Genomic DNA, 12,300 nt, shown 5'->3' on the forward strand with positions numbered 1-12,300 from the left:
AGTTCTTTTCATCTTGCATTACCAATGTCCAAAATGGCATTAGATACCCCAAAGAATGAGGTTCATACTCGCAAATTTTCCACTTCGTAGTGAAGCTCCAAATTGAAGGTTTGTGTTGCGCGGAAGGCGGGTGACCTCTCCTTATCAGCGGTGGATGCCAGGTGCCTATCAGCAGCTTTCTTTCCCTCATTGTAACCTTTGGCTGAGATCGCGACACCAAGCGACTTCTTAATTTTCCTCTATATCATTTTGAATTATGCCTAGGACATTGCCATGGCTTCGCGCCGAAAATAACATTCCTGTGAAAAAAGCGTCAACACCGCGAAAGCGCGTGAAGACGGAACCCAGTCCTGATCACGACCTCACTCCTAAAAACCCTCGAGTTTCTCCTCCAAGGCGCGATTTCTTCAGATCCTGTGAGTTTTAGATTTGGAATATTTGTGACAAGATATAAAGTCTGATTGCTTTGTATAGCCCAAAGCCCGCCGACCTCTCCTATCAGACGCTGCCCCTCCGAAGAGTACGATCGCAACCAAGCCCCGCGCAACTAGAAAAAGTCGCTAATAGGCACGTTATAGATTTTTGGTTGAAGGAATCCAACACGATGATGGCTGGGTCATGGTAGAAGATGAGTTCTATGCCGTCGCGCAAGCATTTACTCAACATCTACATCATGCGGAGTACCTACGACGGAGAAAGCAAGTGAAAGCCGAACATGCAGCCGGAATGAAAGAGATCGAGAGGCCTACCGACAACCGTACCCCACTGCCAAATGAGGTTGAACGAAAAAGAGAAGCCGAAGCACTCAGGGAGCGACAAAAAGCCGGGCTCGCCCAGATTGGAGACGGAGGAGTCGACGAGAAAGATGAAGATGAAGATGATGAGAGATGGGCTGGAACACATCTTCACGATCTTATGACGAGCCCACGAAAAACACGATCCTTGGCGGGAGTCTATGCGCCCAAGTCCTCTACTAGAGCCGCTGCGGGCTTTGGACAGGCGCCTACTTTAGGTACTGGATGGGCCCGGGTGAACAGCATCGGGAGTGTGGCTGCGCCACCAAGAGCACCAGAAGTTCCGGTGATCGAACTGGATGAAGAGACAGCCTCGGGTTCGGATGACGACGACGATCTTAACCTAGAAACAAAGCCAGTCGTGTTGCCGCCACAAAGAACAAATGCCACTCCACGAAAATGTCAAACTCACGATCAGACAACACCACGAGCTCGGCAGCAATCTAAAATACAAAGCACGTTTACGTCAAATCCGAAAGTGAAACCGACATACGGACGACCCAGTCCAGCGAATGCGTATAAATCACGGGTTCAATCACTTTTTGATGACCTTGATGAACTGCCAGAGTCATCTCGGGTAAATAACTCTATCTCTAACAAGTCCAGTAGTGAACCGACTGCAAGACAATCGCCTGTAACAGGCGGAGGGAACAATTTAGATGCAAAAAAATCCCGGCACAATGAAGTGCCCACCTTCTTGGTGTGACCATCCATGTACCAATCCACAATTTCCCTATGAACACGCCAATTCGGTGTTTCGCATTTCCTCCATCTTGATCGATTCGGCCGGGGCCTTAGTTTCATGACCTGCAGCTGAGCTCGATTTCCACCATCGGGATAATTTCACACGATCTCGGAGGCGGAGGACAGTTTCACGCTCATCCTTCGAACGTGGGCCCGCATCTTGCTCTTCGGTGACGATGGTAGAGATTCCATTTCGATCATCGTTCCGTCCTTCTCCACTGTCGCTATGCAGCTGTCCTGGGACGTAAGCGTCCTGTAATTGATTGGTCAGATGTGATCGTTCTGTCGGATTTTGGCTGGGCGAGAGAACTGACTCGGCATCAGAAAAATAAGCAGGCAATTCTTCTTTGCGGAAATTAGTGGGAGGTCCCTGTTTCATAAATTTGTTAGTGACTGTCTTTGCAACGGCAAACCACTTTCCCGAAGTTCTACTCGACGTACAATTTCGATAATCCGTCCCTTGTCGCGTCTGAGTGGTGCCTTCAGGCACCGGAAAATTTGCCGAAAGCATTCCATGTTGGATTGGTGTTGTTTCAATTGATCCGATCGGCGGACAAGGAGCTCTTTTTTATAGAGAGCTAGGTGGTTCGCGGGGAAATTGGAACAATGGCGATTCCAGCTTAGATGTCCTTGAATGCGAGCAAGGAAATAAAAAGAATAAAGGCAACGCTTGGAGGTGAAACAAATACTATACAACGAGTGACAAGGCGAAACGAGAGACTGGGGATGACAACGCCCAAAGAAAGGAAAAGGAACAAAAAAGAAAAAGGTCACAACTGCTCTACACCATGGAGGTGTGTGTGCTTAGAAAATGAAAGAGTCAAAAGACAGGTGGAGCGAGAGTACATATATTAGTATGTATGGAGTTATGCACATCTATGCTATTCCCGGCGTGTCAAGGACAACCCGATCCACAATCTCCGGTTCAACTAGGCGACAGCCGTACCTTTGGCATGGACAGGATGACAGGCTCGGCACACCAATCTGGCAGTTCGCTCCCCTGGCGGCAGCAGTGGGTCCTCCCTGGGGGGCTAGATTGCTTGGGATTAGCTTTAGGAGAGCTCCGAATACTTGAAGTTACTTTTACCTATTCTGGCTCTCACTGGGAATTCAAGGTGTCTATCGGAGGCGATCACCTCTGCGGGTATCGATCTCTGTATGCGGGCGATACACCCACGATCTACTGCAACTCATCAGATCCAATACAGCAGGTGGGCAGTACAGGCGGCAACCATGACCTGCAGGCTGCAGGGAAGATATGCTGGCGGCAGAGACCCATGCAGATTAGGTATTCGACCCTCAGTGGATCAAGTGGAAAGCAGCCCAGACCAAAGGGGTAAAAGGGAGAAGAAGCAAAGAAAACCCTCGTGTTCTGGCGAAACCTATCCCTCTCATTCTTCGGGTCCCCTTTTCCTCTTTTGGATTAGAGACTCATCTCTAAAATTTTGTACATCCCGTTTTCTGAAATACAGGATATTTCAATAATAGCCAGCCGCCGATCCCCCAAGTCTCCGTTTACCGGGTCGGATATGTGCATGAATGAACCCTGTGAGGGTCCTGGAAGCTCGCGGGAAACGAGATTCCTTGTCCCTAGCGGTGGGGAAAATCGATTTTTCTTTCGTTTCATGCAAGCTGACTAGCTCAATTGGAATGTGTCTCTTTGCCTCGTTTCCTTTGTCTTTGTCTCGGAAACCGGGTGTCCATGAGACCCGGTTCTGGGTAAGCAATTTTAGACCTTTCTTCCAGGGATACATCGTCGATCCCCAATTCTGTACCCGTGTCGATCGATCACGAATTTGTCACTGACAGGGATGATCCTATGGGTTACCTCATCATTCAGGGTTAGATATGTGCTCATATCGGGAGTTATCGGTTCCGCCCCCGGTGTATTTGGTAGATCTGATCTTGGAGGTCAAGTATATACACAATCTCAGAGACAATTATGGCTATTCTCAAACCTTTCCCGTATTAGCACAAAGGGGATATCACTTTATGCACAAGTTCCAGCCACATTGGCAATTTCGAAACAAGGCAGGTTCTTCGACTCGGTTTCCTTTGTCACGGATTGCCTTCGTTTCACTATAATAGTAACACCGCGCCTAAAAGGTTCCAGAAATGCCATCAATTCAATCGAAACAAAAAAACCTTGCGGATGGCTGCGAGGCTCGGGAATGGTTGGCGTGTTTTTATTATTTCGCGTCTCCCTTGCGTCGGAGCTATGCTGAGTCAAAGAACAGCTCACACAGATTGTAGTTCTGGATAAGCTTTACGCAGTACGGAGTACGCATTCTAATATTATCAATTCTAACGTGAAAGACATAAGAAAGACCAATTCAACCTTTCTTTACTATAATCTCTCTTTTTCGGGTAATTGTTGTTTGTTGTCTCATCTGGACAAACAGAGTCGAGCCCTAACTTGAATGGAACCGCAGGGGTAGGGAATTCTCGGACCCTGAGCTAAATCCGAGTGGAATTATGAGTAGCTGAAAGATACGCTTATTGATATATTTACGAGAACTCAATCTTAAACAATGTATTGAATCCTAGTATATTCCAGACATACAATCTATGCTATTCTGGTAAACGTTAAAACCACGAAAGAGTACCAAGCTCGGCAGTGGTATGCGTTGCAGTCCTCGCAATGCAAGGTGTGTCTAGATCTGGAGTTTTAAGTCAGAAGATCCGACGCCTATCTGAATATAGTATACTATTGGCGCATCGGCCAGATCTAATAGGGTGGCTCCCCGAACCGGAAGCTTGGCTTACATTCCTGGCTATTAAACTCACCGGCAATTGGGACATCGCTATTTTACCCGGGAATGTATTTCCGTGTTTCAAGCATCCAGCCATTCTTGTGAGACGCACTCTACGGACCATCCACAAACGCTTTAAGCTACAAATTTATCTACACTATGGATGGGAGGTTGATTAGTATGTTGTACAGAACACCAAATTCTGGATTGATGCAAGACCCATTAGAAAGCTTTAGCCATTGCATTGCTATGTATTGTACACTAGAAAAAAATACGCTTTATGAAATAACTGGTCATATATATATATATATATAGCGTAACATGCGATCTATTCTCTCACATTATTTACAAAAGCCAAGGCTCTGTGTCCTATTAAAGCTGCAAATTCGTGGACGCTTGAAGCAGTAACTGAAAACTTCAGAGAACTCTGTCGGTGAAGTCAATGACTTGCGCTTTCTCGATGAGCCCATCCAGAGTTTTAACAAAGGCCAGATGAGATGGATCGCTTTGTACATAATAGTCTCGATCTGCAGCACTCGCAAACTCTACCACGAATGCATGTGTAATTCCATTCTATCATGTATCAGTAAAATATCCTCGGAGTTTTCTATCTGCTGGTATCTCGGGGAAACTTACTTGGATGCCTTCGGGAGAATTATCCTTCCCGCCAGATGCCGATTTGATATAAGGCTGTTGTGAGGTAGGATGGACGCAATTGTCCTTGAGAGCGAGCATACGCTTGCAGGCCTTTGGGTTAATTGTTAATATCAAATACAAATTGTTTATCGTTCATAATTCAGTTCATCTGCGTCATGGTCTTTTGGTAAAACGTACATCTTGGACAACCTCCGCGGCTACTTCTGACTTGAACTGAAAAAGAACGATATGGGTAATCGACATGCTGAATACTTGTTCCGTGCAATATAATCTTGAAAGGGGATCAACGTAAAGACTTTACTAGGAGCGGGGTAGAATAACAATTCGAATCACATGACCGATGTACTTTCAGTTACCATGGGGTGTCATTCTCTAGAAGACATGAAGAAAAATGAATGATTGACCGAGGTGAATGGAAGAGGGAGGGACTGCTTGAAATACCACAAGCTGACCGATGCAATGACCAAGGCACTAGCACATACTTCTCAACTGCTGTGTAACGACTTGCGAACTATGAATTCACTCTTTCTAAACATTCTAGATATAGCTTAATGCTTGATTATTTCCCATATAAAGCCTATATCATCGAAACTCCCTGTAAAATGACCTGGGCCAAGCTTAAAAAAATGCCGATGCCGCCGAAAATAGCCACCAGCCAAAATGTCCAGTACTTCAAAGTATCACGCCTATCTCTCATGAGACTAAGGATTGAACTTGGCCTTGCATCCTTTAGATTATTTGCCATGACCGTGTTTTTCTTGAATCTTATGAGCTCCAACTCGAAGTTGTACAAGGCTGTGAGGTAGATTCTGCAGCTGTTGAGAGAGCCATTTATCGTACCAGCTCATATCAATGCTAGTATGCGTGGTATCCCTATAGATAATGCATCGTTAATGCATCGTTTCACCACCCCGAGCGGATTTTGCAGATATGTGCTAATACGGGAGTTAAACTAGTTTATTTACTTCCGTATTCGCTAGACCTAAACCCGGTTGAAGAGTTTTTTTACTGAACTCAAAGGCTTTATACGACGCAATTAGTGCTACTACGCAGAAGATCCAGATCGAGAATTCGCCTCCTTTCTCGAACGGTGTATCAATCAGGTTGGGGCAAAGAAAATCAGTACTAGGGGCCATTTTCGGTGCGCAGGCCATAGTGTTGAGAATTTAGACGATTGCAATTCTCCATCGGATGACACCATACAGTAACATGAAGCGATCAATTCCTACATTCAAACCCATCTCATTATCATCATCTGCCTTCGGCCGCCCGTGCGGACCAGTACGGGTGCCACATAGACCAACAACGTAGGCCATATGACCCTTAATGAGCGTTTTGGATCTTAGAAGTCCTCTGTGGTTCCATTACGTAGCGATTTCTTCACTATGCAGCCTCTGTGGCAAAAGCTAGCTATTCACATGGATTAGCGACTCTATTAGTTACTACTCGAATTTTCTGGAATATTCCGCAAGCAGGATAGAGCCGTATAAAGTATTCCCTTCTCCCTCGCCCTTCTTTTATAAAGGGATTAGAAAATAGAGGAAAGAGAAAAACCAAAAATTATTGAGTATTACATACAAAATCCAATAAAGGAAACCCGCCCTGATGCATGTCCTAGGGCAAGTACATTGCCGTTTATCTTGAAAGTGCTAGGTCGAGACTCGATAGGAAGCCACAGAACCCTTTTGCCATTCAATGCTATCCACTGGTGCTCAATAGAGATGCTTAGAGCCGCGTGAGATTGATGGGGCGTAGAGGAGAAGGCCACTGAATCAACCGCATCTGAATGGCCCTCGAGGGTCTGGGTAAGCGCGCCCGTCGCTGGGTCCCAGAGCCGTACTATCTTATCCCCAGAGCCGGACGCTAGTAGGCGGCCGTCGGGCGAGAAGGCCACTGAATCAACCGCCTCTGAATGGCCTTCGAGGGTCTGGGTGAGCGCGCCCGTCGCTGGGTCCCAGAGCCGCACTGTCTTATCCCTAGAGCCGGACGCTAGTAGGCGGCCGTCGGGCGAGAAGGCCACTGAATTAACCGTATCTGAATGGCCTTCGAGGGTCTGGGTGAGCGCGCCCGTCGCTGGGTCCCAGAGCCGTACTGTCTTATCCCAAGAGCCGGACGCTAGCAGGCGGCCGTCGGGCGAGAAGGCCACTGATTTTAGGCGGCCGTCGGGCGAGAAGGCTACTGATTCAACCGCATTTGAATGGCCTTCGAGGGTCTGGGTGAGCGCGCCCGTCGCTGGGTCCCAGAGCCGTACTGTCTTATCCCAAGAGCCGGACGCTAGCAGGCGGCCGTCGGGCGAGAAGGCCACTGATTCAACCCAATCTGAATGGCCTTCGAGGGTCTGGGTAAGCGCGCCCGTCGCTGGGTCCCAGAGCCGCACTGTCTTATCCCAAGAGCCGGACGCTAGTAGGCGGCCGTCGGGCGAGAAGGCTACTGATTCAACCGCATTTAAATGGCCTTCGAGGGTCTGGGTAAGCGCGCCCGTCGCTGGGTCCCAGAGCCGTACTGTCTTATCCCAAGAGCCGGACGCTAGCAGGCGGCCGTCGGGCGAGAAGGCCACTGAATGAACCGCATTTGAATGGCCTTCGAGGGTCTGGGTAAGCGCGCCCGTCGCTGGGTCCCAGAGCCGCACTGTCTTATCCCAAGAGCCGGACGCTAGCAGGCGGCCGTCGGGCGAGAAGGCTACTGATTCAACCGCATTTGAATGGCCTTCGAGGGTCTGGGTAAGCGCGCCCGTCGCTGGGTCCCAGAGCCGTACTGTCTTATCCCAAGAGCCGGACGCTAGCAGGCGGCCGTCGGGCGAGAAGGCTACTGATTCAACCGCATTTGAATGGCCCTCGAGGGTCTGGGTAAGCGCGCCCGTCGCTGGGTCCCAGAGCCGCACTGTCTTATCCCAAGAGCCGGACGCTAGCAGGCGGCCGTCGGGCGAGAAGGCCACTGAATGAACCGCATCTGAATGGCCTTCGAGGGTCTGGGTAAGCGCGCCCGTCGCTGGGTCCCAGAGCCGCACTGTCTTATCCCTAGAGCCGGACGCTAGTAGGCGGCCGTTGTTACCAGCCAGTTCTTAAACAAAAGAGTGCATTTCAACGAGAATACTAAGTACAGGGAGTAAAAGGAAAGAAGAAGAAAGGAAACCTGCCTGGCAGGACCTTTGTGGGTCCTGGTCCTGTCTCCTAATACAAACCATGCAAACATCTACAAGTCGGAGACATCTGGCAGAAACCCCCGCAGGCGGCCAGTACTGGCAGAAAGGATAGTGCAGTTCAGTCTCAATCGTCACAGCCGTCGGGCGAGAAGGCCACTGAATTAACCGTATCTGAATGGCCTTCGAGGGTCTGGGTAAGCGCGCCCGTCGCTGGGTCCCAGAGCCGTACTGTCTTATCCCCAGAGCCGGACGCTAGTAGGCGGCCGTCGGGCGAGAAGGCTACTGATATAACCGCATTTAAATGGCCTTCGAGGGTCTGGGTGAGCGCGCTCCATTCTTCCTCAACTTGTGGTAACTGACATATCCAAGTGGGAAGCAACCGTTTGAACTTTCTACGTATTATCCCCGTTCGGGGTGCAAATACAAGTCCTGCGCAATAAACTTGAAGGGGGGCCTGATCAACTATCTGGCGATTTTTCAGAATAAAGCGCTTTGCATCGTGAACGAAATCAGAAATCAGAGAAGAGTCGTTACCCTAAATCTGTCAGTGCATATCATCTATGATTATCTTCGGAACTTACCGATATGGCCGTTTGGAGCAGATCAAGAATACCTAATACTGCTGACGTAAGGCGCAGTAGGCTCATTGCTTCCACCCAGTGCAAAAAGTGCACCTGGAGAAATTGATAAACATTGTGTATCATGCTAGGCAAGTCCGTGCATTGTACAAGATGATGCGCCCAGTATCGACAGGCATATTTCAGTTCGGGAGGTATATAATGCTGGATCGAATCATTGCTAATTTCATTCCATTGTATGCCTTCGCTTGGCAGTTTGCAGATGTTTTTCTCTAGGCTGTCCTGCATGATCTGAAGGCATCGTTCTGCAAGACGATGGTTTGCGTACTTTCCATTGATCCAGAATTTGCTTTCGTCTTCGCGGTGATCCAAGAGAAAATCTCGGAATGACAGATGGAGGATCCTGACTGGTGTGTCGAAATTGTTTGGTACACTGAGCACCGAGTGGAGCTGGTCTAATCGACATTTGATATCATCTGACTCTCTGTCTATTAGGCGGCCAAGGGAGTTAATCGAAAGCGGAGTGGCAAGAATAATGATCACCCCGACTATCTCCTTGAACTCTTCGAGTAATTTCCGTGACTCTGTTTCATTCTGGCCAGTGAGAAGTTGCTTTAGCACGGGAACATAGGTGCTGTCCATCTTAGACACATAGGTTGATTGGTCTGTCAATATCGCATCAAGTCTCTTTTGAGGGTTCCATTTTATATCACTGATAAAACGACATATGGTAGCAGCTGCGATGAACAAAGGGACGGTCCTATCAACCAATATCTTAGTAGCTGCGGCTCCGGGCCAGTCTGGTGGAAATGAGCGCCTCTGTTTTAAGCGTAGGAACTGATCCTCAAAATATAAGGATATGTCATGCTCTATCACTGGCTTTTCGATCTCATGGAGGACCAAATCCTGGTGGGCATCGGTGATCCCTTCGAAGCCCAGCCTAAACGGCAACTCAGGTCTGCTTGTCAATAAAAACCGTAGTTGCACAGAAGTTGACTTTCGAACTTGTGGCAAGAGCCAGAGGAGACTCCCTATATCCTCTTCTAAATCGCATTCATCTAGAGCATCGATCACGATCACTCTTCTTATGGTCTCTTCTTGCTGCTCAATTCCAAACAGTGGATCCAGTAGAAGCTTTTCAAATTGTTCTCTCAACACCTTTTCCGAAATATTAGGGTCATCGTCAATTGCCTTTTGAACTCCAGGCAGCATTTGAGGTATTTTGTTGACTATTTGCTCGGTTAATGTTGGGAAAAGCTTTTTTGCTGTCCCTCTGTCCTCTTCGCCTCTCCGAAAGAAGAAGCTGGCCCCGAGAAGCTGCTGCTTCTGAAGACGACTTGCAACTGTTTGGGAGATTGTTGATTTCCCTGTCCCTGCCATGCCGTTCAACCAAAATATGCATTTTCCGTGTGGCGATTTTACCCACTCTTCGATTTCTCGAAGTAGGTCAATCCGGGTCCCCGGGAGACATTCACTGTGTTGATTGTCGTAGGAGTCGAATGATGCTTGTTTTGCGGTCTGTAGTCTGCTGAGGTCTATCTTTTTATGGATCAAATTGGTAGATCTCCTGAGTCAGTGTCAGAGTTGGCCCTTGATATGAATAATTAAGAGATCGGATTTCGGTCCGGAGCCTACGTTTGATCAACCTGCAAGGACAAAGCAAATGTTGTTTTGTACGACTCAAGCTCCATGATAGCAAAATCTACCTCCGACCGTGCCAGTGGCCATTTTAAGGCTCGAAGGCCCCATTTCCTCATCTGTTTCTGCGTCGTTTCCGGATTGATTCTCTCTTTCATATTTGTAAGTGCTGAGGAGCATTTGGCAATATTGTCGACCAGGTCTTGCGTAGCAGTAAGTTTGTTGCCATCAGTTCCACGGATCAGCTCATCGAGAGAGTGGAGGACTTGTAAAAGGGCGGCGACCTTCTCTTGGAAACGCTGAATATCCTGCTTCGCGCTCTTGACGTTATTGAGATATCTTCCACATATTTGTAAGATAGCTCCGGTTAATTGGATAACTGCGATAACACTTGCTGCACCCGAAAGTGGATCCATGGTTAACAAGCCTTCCACAGTATTAACGATATCAAAAGTAAAAGTAAGATGTCGGGAAGGATGATAGACAAAAATGGATCTTACGCCCCTCAAAGAGGGGTAGGCATCGAAGTGAGGCTAAGAGCAAAAGGGGATCCTGATTGGCGCTTGTCCGATCGGTTAAGCCACGCAACTACCACAAGGGGTCGTTCGTTTCTGTCCAAGTGGAAACTCTTGCAACCATTGGCTGCGCCCAGCACAACTGGGTTCTAAATAGCATCAATAGAATGTTACGAATCAGGGACTCTTGGGAGAGTGGGAAGATCGGTCGGGGGCCCTGTGAGTGTGTATTGGGGATTGATGATTTGCAGAGACCTGCTGTCAGCTTCCACAGAAAGAGTGACGAAGAGTATACCTGTCAAACCGATTTCGAGAATGACGATACCGCTCAGGGTTCAGATGTAAAACAGACCAGGTCAGAAGGGAGGCCTAAATGCATGGTGGGGAATTATTGCTGATCGAGGTATTCAGCCATCGACAGCAGCCGCCGATGGTAGAAACAACTTCAACAATGAGCCCACACAACATAAACGACCGAGATTGTCATATCCAATCAATAAACCAGAAACAAATATTGCTGGTGGATTACTACGGTACTACATCTTCAATACGAATAACCCTTTGACTCAATATCTTCCGCAATTTGTTGCTGGTCGTTCCAAGCATTACCGTAATGACCAACATCAAAAAAGTGACGCGCTAAGGCGATTCCATCATTATTGCAGGCCCTTTCATATCCGTCACACACAGCCATTCCTGTACATATGGTTACATTCGTTTCTTGTTTCAAATATTAAAAAAATAATTCTAGTCGGTTTACGTGACTTCATAAGCGCTAAGACATTCAGCAGCTACACCTAGCCTCTGGCGCAAATGATTTTGAACCGTTCTAAACCAGACAGGAGCAATGAACGTTGACATTGGAAGTCGTGCACTTTCAGTCTGGGCCATGAGCAGCAAGCTGAGATCACGCAAGAAAATATTCAAATCGACGCTATATCAGCTCTATCTGCTGGGGATTAAAGAGCGCAATCCCTTCCTTGCTAAAGCGTTCCATCTAGACTATGGGAAGGCAAGGCGTATTCCAATCGAATTCCCGAAACACATGGGATGATGACATAGTCTCTTTTTGTGAGGCGCTCATTAATGTTGAAAGGTATGTAGCTATCTCACTCAGTATCCAATACGTTCTATACTACAACATACGATACAGCTAAACAGGGGTTAATTTTGAGTGAGCCCTATATGGATTAGCGTGGTTCCGGGTACGGGCCGAGAAACAAATCGTGAGTGTTTCGAGGGAAGCCGTTTTCGAAATCTACTGTATACGATCAATCACCGCTCAGAAGGTTTAGTGCACCTCACGGTTCACCCTCCCAAGGGCCACTACTACTACAAAGAAGAGATTTATCACTATATCATTGTGGGAAGAGGGACTCTTAAATATTGATCACGATCTGACTTTTGCATATACTATTTGGGGGTCGGAATTTTCTACATCAAGATAAGATGCATGCAAGTTAATAAATCAAACCAAAA

At 47.6% G+C, this 12,300-nt stretch overlaps 4 protein-coding genes across 4 annotated transcripts; 1 reads left to right on the forward strand and 3 right to left on the reverse strand.

The window, feature by feature from the left end:
- Positions 1–256: 256 nt before the first annotated feature.
- Positions 257–1,500, forward strand: N7487_005774 (uncharacterized protein; the record flags this gene model as incomplete). The annotated part of the gene is made up of 3 exons (XM_056873521.1): positions 257–416; positions 475–520; positions 579–1,500. The coding sequence occupies 3 exons, from the start codon at positions 257–259 to the stop codon at positions 1,498–1,500; spliced, it is 1,128 nt and encodes a 375-aa protein (XP_056731241.1).
- A 27-nt stretch (positions 1,501–1,527) lies between these two features.
- Positions 1,528–2,054, reverse strand: N7487_005775 (uncharacterized protein; the record flags this gene model as incomplete). The annotated part of the gene is made up of 2 exons (XM_056873522.1): positions 1,528–1,908; positions 1,980–2,054. The coding sequence occupies 2 exons, from the start codon at positions 2,052–2,054 to the stop codon at positions 1,528–1,530; spliced, it is 456 nt and encodes a 151-aa protein (XP_056731242.1).
- Positions 2,055–4,708: 2,654 nt separating this feature from the next.
- On the reverse strand, positions 4,709–5,191 carry N7487_005776 (Dabb family protein; the record flags this gene model as incomplete). The annotated part of the gene is made up of 3 exons (XM_056873523.1): positions 4,709–4,864; positions 4,928–5,038; positions 5,126–5,191. 3 exons carry the CDS (start codon positions 5,189–5,191, stop codon positions 4,709–4,711), a joined length of 333 nt encoding a protein of 110 aa, XP_056731243.1.
- Positions 5,192–6,518: 1,327 nt separating this feature from the next.
- Positions 6,519–10,722, reverse strand: N7487_005777 (uncharacterized protein; the record flags this gene model as incomplete). Its single annotated transcript, XM_056873524.1, has 4 exons — positions 6,519–7,978; positions 8,226–8,625; positions 8,672–10,235; positions 10,304–10,722. 4 exons carry the CDS (start codon positions 10,720–10,722, stop codon positions 6,519–6,521), a joined length of 3,843 nt encoding a protein of 1,280 aa, XP_056731244.1.
- Between the last annotated feature and the right edge of the window lie 1,578 nt (positions 10,723–12,300).

The sequence above is a fragment of the Penicillium crustosum genome (genome assembly GCF_028827405.1).
Source record: "Penicillium crustosum strain IBT 35664 chromosome Unknown utg000002l_segment0_segment0, whole genome shotgun sequence".
NCBI lineage: Eukaryota > Fungi > Ascomycota > Eurotiomycetes > Eurotiales > Aspergillaceae > Penicillium > Penicillium crustosum.